The sequence below is a fragment of the Chaetodon auriga genome, chromosome 2, assembly GCF_051107435.1.
Source record: "Chaetodon auriga isolate fChaAug3 chromosome 2, fChaAug3.hap1, whole genome shotgun sequence".
Taxonomy (NCBI): Eukaryota; Metazoa; Chordata; class Actinopteri; order Chaetodontiformes; family Chaetodontidae; genus Chaetodon; species Chaetodon auriga.
Genome location: NC_135075.1, coordinates 3582346 through 3603806, shown reverse-complemented (window position 1 = coordinate 3603806; position 21461 = coordinate 3582346). Strand labels below are relative to the sequence as shown.

Here is a 21461-nt window from a genome sequence, read left to right as displayed (position 1 = left end):
CACTTCAATGATTAGTATGAATTTGGAGAAAAACAAAACTGATGTAATGACAAGATGAATGCAGCCACATGTGGGGAAAATAACTAGATTTCAAATTTATTGGAAAAAAACATGAATGCAGCACCATGATTCATAAGACCTGTATGTCTCAAGTACAATATCAGAAGTCTACAGTGAAGTAGTCCTAATGTGAAGTCAAAACAGTCCAGTGGGGATGAGAGAACAGAAGAGAACCCAAAACAACAGAACACTGGGACAGACGGAGAACCTTGACAAAAGACGGGCTGTTTTCATGTTTAGTGAGAGAACACGGAGGCTGGTAATCACATGGAATGATCGTATCCAGGGAGAACCCCTACTCCCCGCCTCTCCAATGCATCTTTAGAACGGATGATTAACATGTCGCCTTTGCTTGCATTATTTCCCCCTTTCCAAATCAAACACGTATTTACTGCAGCACAGACTCGGCCACTCGCCAAATCCAAAAATAATGCTGACCAAAAAAAATTGAAAATAAAACAACTCTTGCTTTCAGTTACATATGCATCTCAGCATTTACCAACCTGGGTGCCTTGACGACATGTACAGCTTTTAGAACTTTGTACAGACATTTGTGTGGAAGTTGAAACTTTCCGGTACTATAGAGCCTGTTTGCACAGTCTGGCACATGAGGAAACACTGGGGACAATTTCAAGTTACATGTGATTCATGTTTTTTTTTTTTTTAAATGTGTCATCCAAATCGCTTTTTCCACTGATTCCATAATGACGTCCACAGTCAATGATTAGCTTTGTGCAGAATGTGGTAATTTGTTTTTTTCCTGAAAAGAAAGAAAGAAAAGACTGAAAATAAGAAAAAGAGAAATCTGTAAAGAAGTCTTTGCTCCTCTTAGGTCTGTACATTTCCCCTCCTCAGACTCCCTGAGCTCATTTCATTGCAGCTTTAGGGGTTGAGGAGGTTCGCAGCTTCGTACACACTCACACACACACACTCACTCACACATACGCACACACTTGAACAAGGTCCTAAAAGCTTCCTGACTGTGTCCTTACTCCAGGTCCCTGGAGAGGGGAGTGCTGGAACTGACTGAGGCTTGTCCCTCGCTGTGGGTAGTGTGTCGGTCCGGAGGCCGACAGCAGCCTGGAGCCGGCCTGCAGCGCTGTCTGGCCCGGACTGCCTGTCTTCAGGCTTCGAGATGCCTGCTGCTGACTCCCTCTGGGGGCCTGGGCACCCGAGTCCATTTTAGTCTGCCCATGGGCCCTGGGTCCTGGGGTGGGAGTCCCCACCAGGCTGCTGCTGTTCAAAAGGCTCGCTTTTAAGTGGCTGTTGCTGTAGCTGTGGCCTCCGTCCACATTACTGCTGCCACTCTGCTGGTGTAGAGGGCCCGCTGGCAGCCTGGAGTCTGAGGAGGAGGTTGGGGTGGGGTTGTGACTGGGATAGGAGGATGGAGGATGGTCCTGGGACAGTCCCGGGTGAGAGGAGGTGAGGCGTGGGTAGAGGCTCTGGCCTGATGAGGGACTATAGGAACCCCGGAATGGAGAGTTGGAGGTTTGCTGGAGGAACGAAGGGCTGTCCGTCTGCCGGTGGCTTTCTGATGACTGAACACACACAAAAAACATTCACTCTTTGTGACTGACATATTTCTAAGGCTGAATTTTAGTGCTGTGCTGTGAGAGACTCCCATGACATAAGCATTCATGCAACTGGACAAATCAAGATGGTGTCTGCAGCTACTAACCATGTTTCATTCCCAAACTGAATAATAAAATAATATCATATTTATCTTGTGTTTACTGGTGTGGGGCTAAATATGGATAAATATGGCTGGATATACAGGACTTTCAGAAAAATGCAGGATTCCCACTCACACTCATAATTAGCATCTGAATGTTTGAATGTCAGTGTTGTAGGTCAGTAACTGCTAATTACTTCCATATCATTTAAAAGCAGCATTGGTCTGACATCATGGACAGCATATCGAATCCAGAGGAAAGTGCTGCCAAAATGCACTGAAGATTTGAAAGTTGAAATTGAGTGTATCATGAATACAAATCAAGGCAGAAATAAACTAAATGAGGCAAATGGTCATCAGGCAGCTTGTAAGCTTGTATACTAATATCACCATCGCAAACAAACTGTCTGGACACTGGTGGTTGGGGAACAAATGATACAGGGAGCTTGTCCAGATTACCTGGTGTGAGTACACAGAGGGACTGTATCTGTGTGGACTCTTCATGGGAGAAGCCATGGACGCTGCCTGCACCTCATATCGATCTGTATCTGCAAACACAGAAAGGATTCTCAGCTCCAGCAGTGACACAAACATTCCACTTGGGAAGTTGAAACAACATATACTGTACGTTATAACATGTACGTTTTCTTATGCATAACGTCATCATACCAGATTCCTTCTCTGCCGAGCCATCGCTCCTCTTGTAACTCCGCTCCATCTTGATGCTTCTGAGCACTCGCTCCAGAACCCCCTGACCTTCCCTTAGACGTTCAACAGTAGTGGGCACCATCCTTGGAAAAATCCAAATCCAGAGGTCATCTGCCAGTCAACTCTACTATCCACTAATTTATCAGACAGCTTTTAAAACATGACAACTTCAAGCTGACGTGACACATACTGAAAGGTGTCTTAAATTTAGTGAGCATCATTCTGGGCCTCTCACCACTGGTTGTTGTTGTCCTGGCGTCTGCACTGCACCGACGAGCCCTGGTGGTCTGGAGGACTGACCTCCTCTATCTGTGGGATGGACATGTGTGCTGAGGAAGAGAAGGAGCTGTGTGGGGAGGCAGGGGGCTGCATCTGCTGATGGGAATGGGGATGATGGGAGTCCTGGATGTAGTGGGAGCCAGGCCGGGTGGGCGTGCTGCCCAGAGATGAGCTGCTCCCCACTGGCTCTGAGTCGCGACCGCTGCCCTGCTTCCTCTTACGGTACTCCAGCAAAGACACCTGAAGCAGTAGAGGGAGAAGTGCCGTTAAATACCTGCTGTTGCAGGACTGACACACAGTCTGATGTGCAGGTTTAACGCACAACTTCTTGTCATTCACACTGATGTTGGGCCGCTGACTGAATCACATCATTCACCAAAACTGAGTGATGGGCAGACCGCATGCACCACACCATAGAGGACTCACCTGGAAAGCGTATTTACAACTATTCAATGTGACAGAAAGAAAAACACACCTTAATCACCATGGAAATCACCTTTTACATGAAAATGACATTGTATGCATCTGTTTTTGCTCCAGTCCATTACTTCTTGTCATGAGAAAGGCTCAAATACAGCATACTGCAGACCACAGTTTGTGTGTTCTGAATGCACTGTTAGTAACATACAGCATCCAAAGCTTTGACAAAAGAGCAGGCAACTTTCAATGCACCACGCAATGATGCAACCACGCTGAAACAACAACTACACAAACACTCATATCAACATCCACAGAAAGTCTGAGCACACACACAACATATACACACATCTCCACTATTAACAATGAGAATGAGAGCACTCATCCCAGCTTAATGTCGTCATGACACAGAAAAGGCTTGTGGGAACGGGGGGTATATGAAAGAGGCAGGGGAGGGGGATGATGACCACACAGTCAGGTACTGACATGGATGGCTCTTGCCTGCATCGTTACGATATCATAATATTACAGATAAGGGAGACTGTAGAAGACAGCGGTGTCATCATGAGGACTAGAGGTCAGGGTCTGAAATTACCACCAAGCACTAAATATCAACTTTGTCTTCAGTGGAAACATTACTACGAGTGTCCTACTGTATTAGTCAATGGCTTTTTGTACTACATTTTACAGATATACACAGTGTACAGGATTTGTCTTTTGTGAAACCCTCTGAGAGCTGGCCACCGTACATTTTCTCTGTGAGCCTCTGACTGGTTGTCTGTTCAGGTACAAACAACTGTTTGAAGGAAAACTACTGTTAATTACAATTTACTGAAATAAGAGCAAACAAAAAGAATGCTGTAAGTATTATCCAAATCGTCCAATGTAAACATCCATTTGAGTTCACAGAGTCACTTTGTGATTAGGCGGCAACATTTGAGGTATGCTCACTTTCAGTTTCACCTTTATTTTAATAATCTGTCTAATCTATTGATTCTATTCTAGAACTTACGTGATGATCTTGTGTGTCCAGTGCCATTGGAACCACTTTCAACGCAGCTGCCACATCTCAAAATCTCAGCAGTGCTTATTATGACGTGAAGAACAGTCTTATTACAACTGACAGAGCCAAAGGATTGAGCTACAAAAATAAAATAGAAGTTTTCTTCACTGTATTAACTTTGCTCTGCTGCCTGGATGGGTCAACTGACATGTCATGAGTCACTTCAAGCTAATTCTGAATAATAATAAAATCTGAGTGAAAGAGGATGTAAGGAGGTCATAAGGAGAGCTGATATTGGTACTGTACCCTGAAGAACAGGATGTGAGATATTTTATGTTCACATATTTTCATATGCTCACGTTCATTTAGACATCTGTCTCAATATCTAGCTTGGCTTGTCTGACATGATGAGTTCTAGGGCAACAATGCTAGCAGCAGCCACTTTTCAATTGCACTACCTTATTTCTACCCTTACATTCACAGGGCCGTGTGATGTGATCAGCTGCATAAACCTGTTAGCTCCATCTAACATTATATTTGCTTGGTCATGACAGATGAATCTTTACATAGAAAACTCCCAGAAACATCCATTGGTAGCATCATCAACCTACCCTGAGCCCCAGAACTTTCCCATAGTGCCTTGCAATATTGCATGTTTCCTTTGCAGTGAACCACACTGGCGAATTTAGCCTTGCTTTTAGTAGCACCGAATGGATCAAAGTTTGAAGAGCCACGGATGAGATGGAGCAGACACATGGGCTTCATCTCAACACCATCATGAGAATTCATGGACCATCGGCCTCTCACGTTGAAGGCAATGGATGAACCTTTACACACTTCAATGAACTTGACTGAAATGGCATAACTTAAAATTCCTGCTCAAAACTATAGCATCATAACTCAATGTAGGTTTGGAGGAGGGGAGGGGGCGGAGCTGTCGGAGCATGGGGTGGGTGTTGTATGCAGATGCAAAGAAACAATATTTACATGCACACTTCTAAAGATGTAGTTGTAGGGAGAATATTCACCATATTTTGTACTGGCTTGTATTCACTTCTTACAGCTATAGCCTGGTAATCTGGCTTCCCTGTCAGCAGACTAATGGTATGCTGGTTGGCCCTCTGCCTTGGAAGAAAAGTGGAAGAGAGACTTGGCAAAAAGTGTCAAGGAGCAACGAGGGGGAGGAAGGAGACTGAGGGAGAGGAGGGGAAGGGAAGGGGAGGAAGGGACAAAGCTACAGAGTCGAATCATTTCAGATATACACATAAAATGGTTAAATATGTTTCTTTAAAAGCCTGTTGCTTTTGGATTTGACCACCTGACACAAGGGACCAATTGATATATTTAAGACAGTCAACGGGCAAACAAAGAGCAAGGGGAGAAGCACATCATGAGGTTTGGCTTTTCAGTTTGCACATACCACACTCAAAGTCATTCGTGCTTGAAAAGAACAGATGAAACACCTTAAAATTTACCTAAAAAAAGTACCCAATTACAAAACAGTTTTCACATTCTTATCATTAAGACTTGGAGAACTTGCCTTCTTCTTTTGTGGTGGGTTGTTGGTGTGAGGAGGTGTGCCACTGTCTGGATAGCCTCCTCCATAATGAGGCTCGCTGTATGGTGACATGGAGCCGAGGCCCACATCTCCCAGCAGTCCTTGGCCACTTATGGAGCTGTGAAAGGACTCTGCTGGGGAGAAGCCACCTTCTGACTGGGAGAGTCGGCGGTCGGTGGCCACAGGGTTTCCCAGGTTTGCATTGAGGGGGGAGCAGGTGTATATGAGGTTGAACTCTGTCCTGAAGGCCTGCTCCCTGTTTTGGGGGGTTAGGTCTGAGGGAGGACAGGACACTGGGTTTAGGGAACTGGTGCCTAGAGACGATGGGCCCTGTGAATCATGGCCTGAGAGGCCTCCAGGAAGGGAAAAGTCATCTGAGGTCACAGCCGCAGGGCTCTCCAAGCTGGAGGGCAGTGACAGGTCCGGGAACTGAGGCCGAGGGATGTCAAAGTCTGTCTGAAGACATGGCTGACAGAGGGAGAGGACAACTAGTTAGAGACAAATTTGAGTAGACAAATCAGTAGTTAAGAGCACTTAACCGTTTGCATTAGAAAAGTTAGCTGCAGAGAGACAGGAGCATACCTCAGGAGAGATGGACTCTGGCCGGTGAACAGGAGATGCCTCAGGGGACGATATGTTCTAGAGAGAAAAGCAAAGGCTATTAGAAACTTCACAAATATTAATTATATTTGGACAATCTGTCCAGGTGCATTGACAGCAAATTAAGTTTCATTGTTGTGTTGGTGTTAAAATCTATTAGTTCTTGTCGGTGTTTAATGCATAAAGATTTAATTATGTCAAACACCAAAAGGTTAATTTACATACAAACAGTAGTTTATACTCAATGATTGACAATGCTCCACAGATACAATATTGTAGAATTACAAACACTAAATATACTGTGGGGGAGGATTCAATCAACTGACTTGAATCTATCAGATGCAAGTTTACTTTAAACTGAAAAAAAACCCCCACATATTATTAATATTACTATCTGCCTCTTGGGTAGCAAAAAGCCCTGCAGCCACTACTCAGCCAACTGAGTATTTGAGAGGAATCAAGATTTTCATTTTGGACGTTTCATGTAGCAATTCCTCATGAATGTAAGCAAACTGTCTGAGATGGATGTCCTTCTAGACTGTGCTCGTATGACACTTCTGTGCAATGTCAGAAAGAAAAAGGTGGTAGAGCAACAGCTCAGTTTACCGAATGGATGGTAAGAAACTGTGTATCTAGGTGTTGTTGGGGTTGGGTTCTTACTTCAAATTGCAGCGGTGTGTTGCAGCGACTGGCGGGCAGCGAGGGCATGGGTGAGTAGACCAGGCCGTTGGGTAGTAAGGAGCCACAGGGGTTGTGAAGCAGCGGGTGGAGGGAGTCCTCTGGGAGCGGCGGTGTGATGGGTGACAGCGGGCGAAGCAGATGGTCTGAGGGTGCTGGTGTTGTCTCTGCCATATACTTGAAGCGGCGCTTTTTAAATGGTGCGTTGAGTTCTGTGATTTTAAAAGCACAAGATGTGTAAAAATTACACTTGAGGTGAAAAACAAGAATACACTTCCAGTGTTAAAGTATAGAAACACATGATGAGAATGGTTACAACAGTTAAACATTACATACTTTTATCTGGACTGCAGTTACATGAAGAAAGCACTCTACATGTAGTTGTACTTGTAGTAACAGTACCACCCAGCTGCTCAGTTCTGATCTATAGTTAATTTGCAACACTGAATGAGTCATCCAGATGGAGGTGATGATGTACATACCGCTGGACAGGGGGTTGGGAGTGGATCTACTACTGGTACTTTGTTGGGAGGAGGTGGACTCTGTGCCGTCCTCCACACTGGCAGAACAGCTCTCATCCTCCAGCTGCTTTATCCATCTCTGCATCAAAACAACAGTAATTCAACAGTGTTATATTCAAGTGTATTCAGCTTTCGAGGAATGAGCTGCAGACAGGCTCGTAACAACACTGGCACTCAATGTGGATTTGCTAAGGACAACCACATTTACATGCATTTTATATACATATACTCCATCCTTCTATAACACTTTATTTCTCACCTTCTTGTAGCAGCCATAAGTGCCATCCATTTGGAGTGGGCGGGGCCGGCGTCGCTCGGGGTTGAAGGGGGAGCCGAAGCGGACGTAGTGTCTGGGTGTGGTGCAGATGAGCGATGAATGAGAGAGGCCTGGCAGCATGTTGAGGGTGGTGGCCAGCACCGTGGGGTCAGTGGTTATCCGCAGTGGGCGCTCAACAGGCACCTCTTGGTGGACCTTCTCCCCTCCAGGGACCTTGTCATTCAACCACTCTGTCACCAGGTACTGAGAGCAAAGAGAAACATAAATGATGCATGGACTTGACTCTCCTCTACAACTGCCAAAATCCTACAAATAATTTCTCTAATGTCTAATGTCCTCTAACCTTCTTGGTCTTGGGGTAGCGCAAATTGCCTCTATTGATGCAGTTTAGACCCTGCCCATCTCCATCTAGGAGATGACCGCCCAGACTGCTCTCTCCGTGGCCATGTTCAGCACCATATGGGCCCTGAGATCCCTCCTCGTCTAGCGCAGCACCCTGATCAGCTGATGATGGCGTTCCTGCCATTGCTGCGGCTGCCTGCTGGGCGAGGGTTTGACGCTGCCGCCGGGCACGCTGGGATGAGCTTGACCGGTAGCGAGAAATCCGACTTTTGGGCCGAGGCTTGGTAGGTCGTGCAGGTTTAGGGGGAGCAATTGGGGCAGGCAGGTTGGGTAATGAGGTCTTTTCTTCAATAGATGGTGCTTCCTGAAGAGGATAAAAAAAACAGGTTTGATTACAAATGCTGCAAAGATTGACTAACAGATACAGAAAATATTTGACTTCTCTCACTGACCATAACATAGGTGGTGCGTCGTGTGCTGACCCCGACTCCAGTGTTGTGGGGTATAGGGGTGTTCCCTGCGGGGGTTCCTGCCCCATCCTCAGTTTCCACACCCTCCTCTTTTATCTCTGTGCCTCCAACTCTCCTCCGTCTCCTTTCCAGGCTGTTACATGTCTGCAAGAATAGGCAGAAACACAAGAGGTTACACAATGACACAGGCAGTGTCTGAGAATTACCTGAAAGGTTCTGTCTTTTCAATAAGTATTAAAATATTTAAATGTCATACTCTTTTACTGGAGATGGTGACCCCGTTTTCATCCACCTCTCCATCCTCTCCCTCTTCCACCTTTACATCATCCAGCAGTCTCTCCTAATGGCACAGACAGGCAGTACATGAGGAGAACATCTAACCCAGCAGGAAGAACAAGCAACATTTGGCCAGCATAGTTTTTTTCTTCTTAAAAATGGGACAGGCCCAGTTTTCAAACTTTAATATTGGATGCCTGTACATCTAAGACTGATAGACAGATTTTGTTGTTTCACTTGATTGTTGAACAGATTTATTTGTAAGATCCCTTCATTTTAGCCAGCCAGCCAGACAGAGACACAGACACACACACAAACACACACACACACACCTCTGTGTCACTCGTCCCCTGCAGTTCTTTGGCCTCCTGGTGCTGATCCAAGGTCTGGTTGCTGTCACCCGCAAGGCATCCCTCCAGCTCTCTTCTCCGGGCTTTTCTTCGTCGGGTCTCAGCACCAACCGGAGGAGAGGGAGGTGGTAGGGAGGGGGGACTCAGCAAGCTCTCCCTTGGGCTCAGGTTGTGCTTCTGCACCGGGCAGTTCTGGTTGCCCTTATGGCAGGCACAGTCCACTTTGTAATTACTGGTGATTTGGTATGAAAGAGGAGAAGATTACAATGGAGAAAATACCAGATACCTGCTACAGAAGACATTCTGTAGCAGTGACAAGATCAACCGACAGTTTTTAGGTAAACCACAGCAAAATCAATACTTGTGCCTCTCCTGATATTAAATAAGTTGAATTAATATCTACTGTATGTTTCGACACAGGAATTGGACCATTATCACTAATGCACTCAATGTGAATGTTGCATGGATGGTTGGATTTGACCTGTGTTACTTTTATGGGGATGGATGCTTTTTAGTGGCCAGTTTGAAGGCAGTTGGGAAGACAGATATGGGTCGATGAGCAGTACTGACCAGCTATTGAACTCGTAGTCAAATCCAATGGTGACCTCAGCGTCCTTTGTGATTTGACCAATGGCATAGATGCACAGATGGATCATACCCTCAGCAATCATATGACGGACCTGGGAAAGGGAACACATGCATCTTAATTAAAAACAAGAAACAAAAAAACAAAAGCAAGCACTGAGATCTTAAAAAAGCTTGATGACTGACCTCGGCATTGGGTGTACATGACCTCCTGATGAAACGCGCATCATTTCCAAAGGTCCTTGCATCAACACACATCTCTACATCATTAAACTTTGAGTAGAACAACACAAATGGGTAGGGCCTAGAAAAAAAAGGATGACAATGGTATCAAAAGCAACATACAGGTGAAACAACACTGGAATCCAGCTGTGTGTGGACCCAAATACTAAATGTGTAGATAGCACAGTGGTCCATTAACACGTCTATCATGATCTCTTACTTTTTGAAGAAGTGCCCGTTGACTTCAAATTGTTGTTTGAGCATGACCTTTCCCCGGTATTCAATGATGAGTGTGTCAGGTTCCAGGTTCTTGGCTGCTCGGAGGATCTTCCTGTGTTTCTGAACCCGTGTTACCCGCCCCAGCTGGAGCTATTAACGGTAAAATGCAGGAAAATATTCACACAAAAATGCTCTGATCTTCTATCATTCCGTTAAATGGTTTATATAATATGTTATTGAGGGCTTAATTATTATTGGCGAGTTGCTGCTTAATTGCATCTTTTGGAATGCCACTGCCGCATGTGCATGCATTGTGACGTGAGATGAATCAATATATTGTTCGGTCCCAAAGTGCAAATGTGAGTTTGGTTCAGGACTCTGGCTGACCTGCATCTGTGAGCCCAGCACCGTGTTGTTGCAGGAGAGCTCAGTACGGTTTATGGTGTCCATGGCGTCAACTGAGGCGTGGATCTGTGTGGTGGAAGGAGGAGTTGCGGTGCCGCTCTCGGCCTTTGAGACGGTGGTGCTGGCAGTGCGGTGAAGCTGGAGAAGTGTCTGGACATCAGCGCTGTACTGGTTGGCCAAAGCCTCCTCATACTGGTCCGTCCACTGGCGGATCCTGCTCTCCCATCCCTCTGCTGTGTTCTCATCCAGCACATTAGCCTCAGTGATTGAGTTCTAGACAGAAGAAAAGATAGAGCAGGTTTTGACAGGAGAAGCTCGGGGTTGGTAGAACTGAATGAAAGCTAACTTAACAAATGTCACGTTAACTCCAATCTTACTTTCATCCTCATGGACTTCCGAGAACCCTCTCTGAAAGCCTGAAAGAAAGAAAATTATCCTAGATCAATACATGGACATAATCTTAATTCAAAAAGAAGATAGAGGTTTTCTTAATGTGGCAAGCTGGTACAAAAAAATAGAAGTTTCACATTGGGCTTAGCTTTAATCAATTTCTTCAATCTGTCACCGTGACTCATACTAATTCCACCGTGCTTCTCTACAGTTTATATACCTTGACCTTCTTGCCCTTTGGCGTTCCACGAGCCTTTTCTGTACTCTTCTTCCGCTTTTTCGATTTACTCCTTTTGACCCGGTTGACGGTAAGTTTGATGCTAGTTGGTGTATGCTGGGTGGCGGTGTAGGAGATAGTGGAGGGTGACACCTCTTCATCACCACTCTCAGTGGCACTGCTCTCTCCAGCTACATAAAAAAAACAAAGTTATAGAATCATCTGATAACATGGGAAAACTAATTCTTCTTTAATTTTGCACTATACAAATTACTACAGACAATGTACCTGAGACATTTTCTGTTTTTCTATGTTGGCCTTCCGCTCCTTTCCTCCTGTCAAGTCCCCTGTAACAAAAAGGCCATAAAACACATCAGCACATAGCGTAAATCAGGACGTTGCTGCAAAGCACAATTTAACCGAGCTTTGAAAATGGCGGTACATTCTGCTAGGCTAACCTTTTTGCAAACACTATTTAAGTTTGAGGATTTTGAGGTTTCAAGACAAACAATGACATTTTAAATTTGGATTATGTCGCTGACAAATGGACAGAGGGAACGAACATGAACACTTGCTGCATTTTGAACAATGACAGTTGTGAAGGGTTTTACATGTTGTAGTGCAGTCACACTACCAGAATTTTGTTTGGCACTATTAAAATAAAAACCACTATGCATTAAATTTGAACATAAAATATATAATAATTAGGCCTTTAAAAGTGTACTGCTCTTCTCAATAATGGAACTTTGATTTGATGGACTTCACTGTCCTTTCTCACAAATTTCCAAGACTCTTTGGAACGTCTTGCACTGGATACAGCAGATGGAACTTATGTTCCAGGATCCAGACTGGGCAGGTTTTTCATCTCTCACCTGCAGCTGTCACATTTGATGAGCAGGCCATCGGGCGTCAGGCTGCAGTGACACCAGCTGGCCACAGCCCCGTCCTCCTCTGAGGAGCTGTCGCTGTCAGCAGAGTTGTCCTCAGTAGTTTCGTGATAGCGGGAGCTGCGTACCACGCCGTTGAGATCCATGCGGGGAATGATGGTTTGGGAGAGCGGGGAGGCGGGTGGGGTGGGGGGAGGGGGCGCGCCATAGTTGTGATCCTGACAACACACAACGGAAGACTGTTGCATCTTCAAACAACGGGTGTTCAGGCAAAAAGGGAAACGGAAAATGGAGACGAATGAAAATGAGGGCAAAAAAACAGGTATGTGAAACAGTACAGCTGTTAATAACAGAAGTAGTTTGCGGTTACAGAAGACTAGTAGGATAGACATTCATGTATCTCATCAAACTAGAAGCACCACCAATCCTTAGTTTAACTTAGTTCTATTTTAACAGAACATGGAACTTGAGAAGATTAGAAACAAGAAAGACTGAATAGATTAAACTGAGTTTATATTTTAGCTTTTAAAATGCTTCTAATTGTTGCCAACTTATCTTTGTTTAACAGAGTACTACTAACTTCATACGATAATACATGCTATGAATAGAACTGATGATTAGAAAAGAACTGTATGAACTCACAGCATATGGTAGTCCCCGATACCCATGACTCTGTGCACTCCCACAGCTGTGGTTGTTGTAGTTTTTCTCATTCACGGCAGGACTTGCTTCAACTGACTCAGGGCTGAGGAATAACAAAAACACTTCTTTTAAGAAAAGAAAACTGAAATTATATGCACAAACCAGTAGATGCTTTCCACTGTGCTCTTCCATAACTGTTACATAAACAAGTGTTTTAATTAAAAACATCAGTCACTAGATGGCGCCAAGACCCTGAAGTTGCTCTCCAGCCAGGGAAAACAGCAATTTAGGAAATGGAATGTGAGCCGCCATTATGTTATGCAACTCCTTTTGCCCTTTAACTGAGGTCTGGCCAGACAGTGAACAACTCTGTCTTTCCCCCCTGGTCCTCCAATTCTGGAGCAACCTTAAATGTCAAAAGATTCAAAATGACAAAATGTTACAAATGAACTCCTAGATTTTGTATATCTCAGCAGAGACGGTGTGTTATCGCATGTGTTAGAATCAATCCTTCTAACTGAGGTTTGGGGGAAGCTAAAGGGGGCCGTGAATGGGGGTGGGTGGGAGAGAGACCAACAGCATTCCACATAACCTCAGTCATGTAAGCAGGCTTACCTACAGAGAAGTGGTAACTGTTCTTACTTAGGCTGTCTGTGGCTATTTCCTTAGACACTACACAGCTGGAGCCTGATGTGGAGATATGATACAAGTCTACCTCCCTTACACAGACGGGGGGGCTGGACAAAACTGAATCAACAGTGATCACAATTATAGAGACGCTAACTAGGCTGGTTAGGGTGGGCTGTGCCTGTGGACAGAAATCAGCAAATGGTTACAAGTTACCTGAAACCTTTATTACCATCATAAACAACAATTTGCTCTTTCATTCAATATGGCATAACATACAGTTGCAGTGGCCAGTTATACACTGCACCCAGTGAAACTATTCAAACTATCACACAACAGGTAGAGATAGCTTCAAATTAAGTGGGAGAACAAGAATTTAGGAGATAAAAATTCACAGCCTTGCAAATTCTCTGGTAAATAAAAACAAAAGTGATGATGCTGTGGTCTCCATGATGACTGAGTGAACTTTGTAATGCAGCAAATTGACTGCTATCACTAATGTTTATGAGGAGGCTTTGACTGGGAAGCCAAAGTGCCAGTAGTGGAATTTTGGTTCATGGTCCAGCCCTGGGAGTCAGGCTTGCATTGCTTCTTTTTCAAACAGTTTTGAGCTCATATGCAACTAACCTGACAAAAGCATCATATACTGTATTTCCTTTATTTCTGTCTGGTAAAGTTTTGTCTTTGGTGAACAGCACTTCCCATCTCTATGGGTCTCTCCAGCAAACTTTGTGGAGGAGACAGGAAACTGCTGACATGATATTGGAAGGAAGCATATTGATCACAATCCAAGGTGCTACAGAGAGAAATGTGAACAAAGGGGACAGTTTGGCAATGTTGCATGGACAAATGGTGTTGCTTTCAGTAAAAGACTTGTACTACTCTATTAATGATGTAATGATGAACTGAAATCTAATACCCATCACAACAACATTGCTGATACATTTTTTAAGGGAATAACTTAAGCTATTTTTCATTAGCTGGGAATCCCTGGGACCTCAGCAAAAACCACTGGAGGTTACTCACACCAATCCTGTAATGGAACAGGAAAGGAAAATTTGGCCGTTGATAACTTTTGGCTATTATGATAACTTTTTTTCCCCAAACCTGATTGCCAAGATCTGGAGATGTGGCAACATGACCAGAACACAGCTCATTATGGAAAGTAAAATCTGTGGTAAGACAATCACAAAAGCAGTTAACAAACCCTGAGTTTAACCAAATTATCTACAGCACTTAGACATGAAAACAAGAGTGAACACACCTAAAATGTTCATTACAAAGCTCCATTGCATTAAACAATTGTGAGCATGCACAACTATGTATGCAGAGTAGGTCAAAGGTCCGGTGTCGCTCAGTACAATATAGAAAAGTTCTATTTCTTTGACACTAACTGTTGTTATCTGTTCCACTCATTTTTTATTTGGATCTGATTACAACAGCTTTTAAGGTGGTGCAAATGATTAGCTTCAATAGGAAGTTTGTTTACAACCTGTGACACTATGTTTTATGTGAGCAATGCCACCACAGGCACACATACCAGCAAATCATGTGGACAGTAAAATAAGCAAAAAGCGAAACAACTAAATTAAGACCCAGGTTGCAAATAAACAGATGTTTTCTTTAAGGTGAGGGCACAACTATTTGAGTTCCACCCAGTATGCAGTGACAACTTACTCTGATCCAGCAGCCATATCTGAGTAAGAGGTTTCAGGTGTGGTGACTCCCAGCGCGATTACTATGCTCATGACGTCCAGCACAGCGACGCGTGGGAGGGGGGGAAGAGGGGGAGGAGGGGGAAGGGGAGGGGAGGGACAGGATGGGATGGGGGAGGAGGAGAGGTAAGGAGAGGGATCACAGGGTCCCAACTACGGCAACAGACCACTCCAGAGGTGGGGCGCCGCTGAGCCGTAGCCTACGGCTCACGGTCATGAGGGACCTAAGGAGAGAGGCCAACAGACAGGGAGACCATCAGTTATACACACATACACAGTCTGGATACTGGCGAATAGCCTGCTACATGACTCAGCGTCTCATGTAATATTATGAAAAAGCCTGCACTGTGTATTAGCAAATTTTGGATTGATGTCCCTGACAGATAATAGTCTGTCATGATATTGTTCTGTTATGACAGAATATATCCAATATCAGAAAATTTATGTTGATCAATAGATTATTGAAGAAATATTTGTCAAACTTAAAAAAAAAATACTTAAAACAACCATTACATATACCGTAACAAAGCATGGGTAATTACTTTCAAATGAATCTCAGTCAGCTTCAAGAGCTTTGAAGGCAGCTTGACCTCCCCTACCAATATTTCATGGAAGGATTCTGAATTTACATGTAAAACAAAATTCGCAATACAAGAAAATTAATGAAAATATGAAGTAATAGAACAGCATTTCACATGTTTTATAGGCTGTGTGTGTGCAGTATGGTAAGAACCTTCAATCACATTACAATAGAGACCACTTTCATGACAGAGATTTCCACTTGTCATAGCAGGAAAAGCACAGCTGTAATTAGTTACGTGTACCAGTAAACCATTCAAATGAGTCAGCAAACAAAGCTGAGACCTGGAAATGAAATGAAATGGAATGTAGTTGTTAATAATGCTATCAGTTACACTTGTGCTTTTCCTGTTATGACACATCAAAATGTCTGTCTTTAGAAAGGGTTATTGGCTGTCCTTGCATGTTTTGTAAAAAGCTGAATATCCGCCTGTTACACTGGCAACCCTGTCTAATCCTACTTTCTTCGTGACATTTATTGTTTGGTAATTGTTACGCAGCACAGTTAGTTACTAAACTGTTGTGCAAACGTATAAGGAACAGAGCAGTGTCATCACCAAGCCAAATCAACCAAAGTAGGTCACCTTGGGGAGAGGTGCGAGTGGAAAGTGAAGAACAGCATGAATAGAAAATGAAGACCTGTTAAAAATGTCAAAAATAAACAAGGCCCCTTCACTAAAGGTCAGAACAGCTGTCTCAATTGAACATTGACAGAAGGTTTTCAAGTCCACATAACCCCAAAACTACAAAGGAAACCACCCTTACACACTTAATGAAGAATCAAATTTGCTGACTCATATGGACAATGAAGGCTTTTATGTGAGAAGCAGCAGAGAGCTTTCATCTGCCAGCATCTAAAATGACAACTTGATATACACATGATGCGATAGGCCTAAGTCTCATCCATACAGGGGCTTCCAGCATGCTATTCAAAGAGCAGAAAAACAGCCACGGGCTTTAAAGTGCTGCTTTACACTGAGCCTCCCATTGGGATGCACTAACAACAGGAACCAGCAGGAGGCGCTTTCCACCCAGACGCCTGGAGGGGTGAGTCATCGAACATGAGGCCCGACCCTCTTGTCATGTGACTAGACTTTGCTGAAACACTGACCCACACTCCTCTGCTCTCACCACTCTCTCTTCCTCCCTTCCCGCCTGCTCACTCACTCAGCCGCCCAGTCAGACGCAGAGCCAGAGACAGAGACAGCAGTCACGGCTGCAGAAAAAGGAGCAGGCCCTCCTGTGCTCTGTTCACACGCAGAGGGGAGGATTTGGCTTACAGCAAGGTCATCCCCTGGGCAAACACATGCAAATACATTACCTCATAAACACCAGACTGATCAGACTCACCACAATATATGTTCAAAAGAAAAAAAAAGAAAAAGAAAAAAAAAAGAAAAGCCTCCTTTACACAACTGAAATGAAGCCAGACATTCAAACATAGGCTGTGTCCTCAGCAGAGCCACAGCAACAGGATGTATGACATTTCTGTAGCGGTCCCCTGGCTACAGCGACTGCTGCCCTCGCTCTCCAGCACCAAGGCAACCACAGCGAGGCTGGGGACTTCCAATAATGTCAAGGTCAGTTCAACCATGCTCACCGTCTACTGGAGAATGTCAGCCTCATCCAGCTGGATACACAGACACACACACACTGGTAGGTAGCAACAAGAAATGTCAGCTAGCTTTTGGTTAAAAGCACAGAACACTCTGCTACAACTCAAATGGCCTCGATGAGAAGAGAGACATACAGGTGAGGATATACAGACACAGATAATGAATGATAGATTTTGGTTGTTCAACAATTATTCCTCTTTCAGCATGACTCATTAAATATATGGAGAAGAGAACAGCATGAAAGGGGGCATGAAGGGTTAACACAAATTTGTAACATACTTAGACATGATGGCATGGAGTGGATCCCATGGTGCCCCATTCCAGAGCCTTTTCAAAAACCACTGGCTGTTTATTATCCCTGTGGATGATCGCTGCCTAACAAAAATAGCCACATTGCTCCAACCTAACTCACAAAGGGAGTAACTATTTGGGCCTCTTCCAAAAGAACCAGACGGTGAACTAGGGAGGTAAATTCCATACGAAGAAGGAAAGCCTTTCTTTACCTCCCTCCTCCTCCTCCTCCTCCCCTTCCACCTCCCTCCCTTCCTTGTTCGTTCCTCTGGCCATGAATACTGGGCTCAAATTACCAGCAGGCTCAACAAAGTCTTTTCACTTCCACTAGAACAGAGGCCATTTTGGAGACAAGTCCAAGGGGGGAAGGACACACAAAATGAACAGCAAAGGAGACCCCCCCCCAAAAAACCCCACAAAAGTAGAACAAAACAAAACAATCTCTCATCACCTCACATAACTCTCCCCCTCCCCCCCCCGCCCTTTTTAAACACACTAGAGTTCCGACATTGTTAAACACTGGCATACGTGCATTGTACAGTGCTGAAATAAGCTATTTGATCATCCTTTAATATACAATCTAGTGTATCATAGCGAGAGGGAGAAACAAATCCAGAGCATATGCACAGCACTTCAAAGGCATAAACGCATAAAATGCCACACCTTGGGTGAACAGAGCTCAGCACATCAAGTTTTGTAAGCTCTGAATAACACACTGAAGGAACAAAAAGAGACACGTCATGCACATGCACATACAGTGCCTACAGAACCAGTATAGCCCCCAATATAACAACACATACAGTAATACATTGATTTACAACACTGAATTATAGTGAATATAATTAGGTCAACATGAAAACACATCTTTACACATGAATGTAGTTTAAATTCAAATATTAACCCCAAAACAACTGTTGCCAACTGGTGCCTGGCAGAGAGAAGCTGAAAAATGAGGAAACAAACACGTGACATGTGGGCTGTGTCAAAATCACTTTGTATGTATTACCTACTCCAGTATAAAATTTCAAAAATGCTATTCAAGTATTCAAATTACATGGGCAAAGATTATCCACCATACAGTGGCCTTAAAAGTTCCCACAGTGCACTGCAGTGCCCATAGCATTCGGGCTGTACATTAACTGCATTTGCACATAGAATTGGTGCTACAGAGGTTGAAAATTTTGTAGCACAGGCCACAAAAGTGTTACTCAAAAGTAGCAAAGGACATTCATGTTCCATACAGGGCAGGGCTGAGCTATTCTCAAAATCGCAATGTGGCCAAGTGCAATATCCAAATTGCACAAGCTGCAGCTTTTTTGATTAAAAGGTAAAATGCGTCAGAACATAACATTACACCATTGCTACAGGGATGCCCTGGCCTACAAATCATCTCCAGATAGAAGGGAACATGCTTGTTCGGTACAGACCTCAGCAAAAATAATGTCATCATTTTTAGATTTTTTTAAATGAAAATAAAATGCCAAAAATCACAATTCCCACTAAAACCGAGACTCATATTATCATATTGCAATCACAGTATCTGTCAAAATAATTGCAATGTGAGGTTTCTTTTTAGGATCTTGTTCAGCCTGAATACAGGTTACCATCTTAACTTGAACAGGAAATATTTTCAGAAAAAAATTCTGGTAAACTGCAGGGACAGAACCCCTCTTGCTGTACAAAACATCCAAATACTATACTTCAAATGAACAACGAACTGGATACAAATCTCAGTAAATGTTTGCAGTCACTTGACGTTAAATTCAGACGGAGGGCCAAAAGTGAAAACTGCAATGGATGAGATGAAGGAAAGTTCTTACTAGGCTAGTTTAGATGAAATTATGAAAGAAAGGTACAAACAGAAAATCAGAACGTATGTTGGATGTGACCCTTAGGTCATGAAGCAGAGCGATTTTTCAACTCAAACAAAGGTTTCGCTGCTACCGGGGCAGTAAATATAACAACTATCTGCTCATTCAGACATCGCTCTACTCTAGAAAACAAATGACAGCAGACAAAAGTACGGAGGCAATTTTTTTGTTAGCGGTTGGGTCCACAACCTCGAAACAAGACAAGGTACGTTATTTACATTCACCTGCCTGAGGTGAAACTGTTAATGGCAACTTAATGTGGATTAAGCTAGCAGCAAACGTTCAGCGCTGTGGTGCTGAATGATGTTTATGTTAGAGTTGTTTGCTAGGCTAACCACTGGTAAAGGTATGTGAAACGCCACTAAAGACATGGATCACCTCGAGACAAGGCAGGGTACGTTGTTAACATTCAGCTGTCTTATGTGAAACTGTTATCACTGGTTTAACATGTGTTAGTTGTGTTGTTGTAGCTATAACTTTAAATCTATCAATATAGATTTAAAACAATAGCTAATGTTACACCATTTCCACCATTAGTAGACTCAGCTCCTCCCAACCACAGACAGTTAGCAAGCCATGTTTTCCGAAGTTTTTCAGTCAATTTTTTGCATTTTTCACCTTTATGAACAACAACATTTGGTACTCAATAAAAGCTCCTCGTGGTTTCTTTGTTTGATCGAACTTAGCAACCGTGAATGACACAAATGGGTTACCTTTTTGTTGAAGATCCTTTTTGTTCCACCAGAAAGCGCTGCTATGTCGCTCTCGCAAAAGCCAACAGACATTCAGTCATTTTATCATCGTTCAAAACAAAAATAAAAAACAAAACTTGGGAAAACCGTCTTAGTTCATCTTTCACTGTTCCAGCAATCACCACCAACTCTATTTTGGTCAAAGCAAACCCTTAATTCACTAAGTTGGATGTGAGAATATCGAGAGGGGAGTGAGAGTGAGGGCAAACATCAATGAAGCAACGGGGAAAACGGTGTGTAGAACCAGAATATTTTCACGTTTAACTCAAGAATTATTTTCACCAGATACTAAATCAGATAAATATGTCAGACTTCAACGGATTTTCCCAGTAAAGAAAACAGTACTTACAAAAATTTGAATCCAAAGGATTCTTTGTTTTTTAACAGATTCAAATCATTAGCACAACTAGCAGACATCACTTAATAAAAGTACTAATCATATATGGGTCATCCCCTCAAGTCCTTTCTGGAGCCCCCAATCACCAGCAACAGAAGAACTGCTGTTCCTTGTCAAAAGTTAGCCAAGAGAAATCCTCTTTCCATCAGTGTGTCAACCTTATTTTCATTTGGCAATGCTTCTTTCCTCCTTGCAGGCCTGTCTGGGGTTCTGCTTCTGGTTAATAACTTCAAAATACTGCTTCATTTTTTCATGTCATCTAGCTCAACTTGCTCATAGATGTATTTGTCACATGATGCATTCAGCTTGTCTTGCAGCAGGTTCTGAACTGTTCGAAAAGTAGAAAATAACAAAAAGAGAGGCCAAAACCGACCAACGGGGGTTTACATTTTACAGGTGTTATTTTGCATGTTGAATTAAAAGGGTTAAGCCAACTTATGTCAGATAAAGACAACAGATGAAAATTCTCATCATCAGTCTTTTGTTTTACATTTATATGAGATTTGTATTATATCTATTTGGACATATTAGGTGACTTATTAGCAAAATGTAAAAATTTGACTATAAATGATTAATAATTAAAATATAAGAACAACAAACAATACTCAAAAAGAATTAAAATCAGAATTGTGACGCCTGCCAAAAATGTTCTTAATCCTTTAACTTTGGAGTGTATTGTAATTATTGTATTTTTGTATTAATTAAGTTTTCATTTATTTCCAAAATTCTAAACAAAATTATATCATGGCAGCCATTTCCCACACAGTAAGAAAAAGACAATATAAATTACCTGGGTTCAACATAAATGTTATGTTGACACACACCTGCAAATATA

General features: G+C 43.2%; 1 protein-coding gene across 5 annotated transcripts in view; it reads right to left on the bottom strand.

Moving 5' to 3' along the window:
* Nucleotides 1-70: 70 nt before the first annotated feature.
* Nucleotides 71-21461, bottom strand: part of setd5 (SET domain containing 5) — a 32453-nt gene continuing 11062 nt past the window's right edge. Inside the window, exons 2-25 of one of the 5 annotated variants that reach the window (XM_076750354.1) lie at nt 15083-15344; nt 12779-12881; nt 12122-12384; nt 11538-11596; nt 11253-11440; nt 11020-11058; nt 10625-10915; nt 10239-10387; nt 9983-10100; nt 9782-9891; nt 9194-9443; nt 8842-8925; nt 8568-8729; nt 8117-8479; nt 7756-8016; nt 7458-7575; nt 6958-7187; nt 6280-6336; nt 5680-6165; nt 5168-5260; nt 2676-2959; nt 2402-2523; nt 2192-2280; nt 71-1598 (exon numbers count right to left, since the gene is read on the bottom strand). In XM_076750354.1, the coding sequence (XP_076606469.1) occupies nt 1026-1598; nt 2192-2280; nt 2402-2523; nt 2676-2959; nt 5168-5260; nt 5680-6165; nt 6280-6336; nt 6958-7187; nt 7458-7575; nt 7756-8016; nt 8117-8479; nt 8568-8729; nt 8842-8925; nt 9194-9443; nt 9782-9891; nt 9983-10100; nt 10239-10387; nt 10625-10915; nt 11020-11058; nt 11253-11440; nt 11538-11596; nt 12122-12384; nt 12779-12881; nt 15083-15153 (4563 nt within the window). In that variant the 5' untranslated portion in view covers nt 15154-15344 and the 3' untranslated portion in view covers nt 71-1025. The remainder of the gene's footprint in view (nt 1599-2191; nt 2281-2401; nt 2524-2675; nt 2960-5167; nt 5261-5679; nt 6166-6279; nt 6337-6957; nt 7188-7457; nt 7576-7755; nt 8017-8116; nt 8480-8567; nt 8730-8841; nt 8926-9193; nt 9444-9781; nt 9892-9982; nt 10101-10238; nt 10388-10624; nt 10916-11019; nt 11059-11252; nt 11441-11537; nt 11597-12121; nt 12385-12778; nt 12882-15082; nt 15345-21461) is intronic. The other 4 variants (XM_076750362.1, XM_076750372.1, XM_076750381.1 and 1 more) reach the window with 4 other exon arrangements.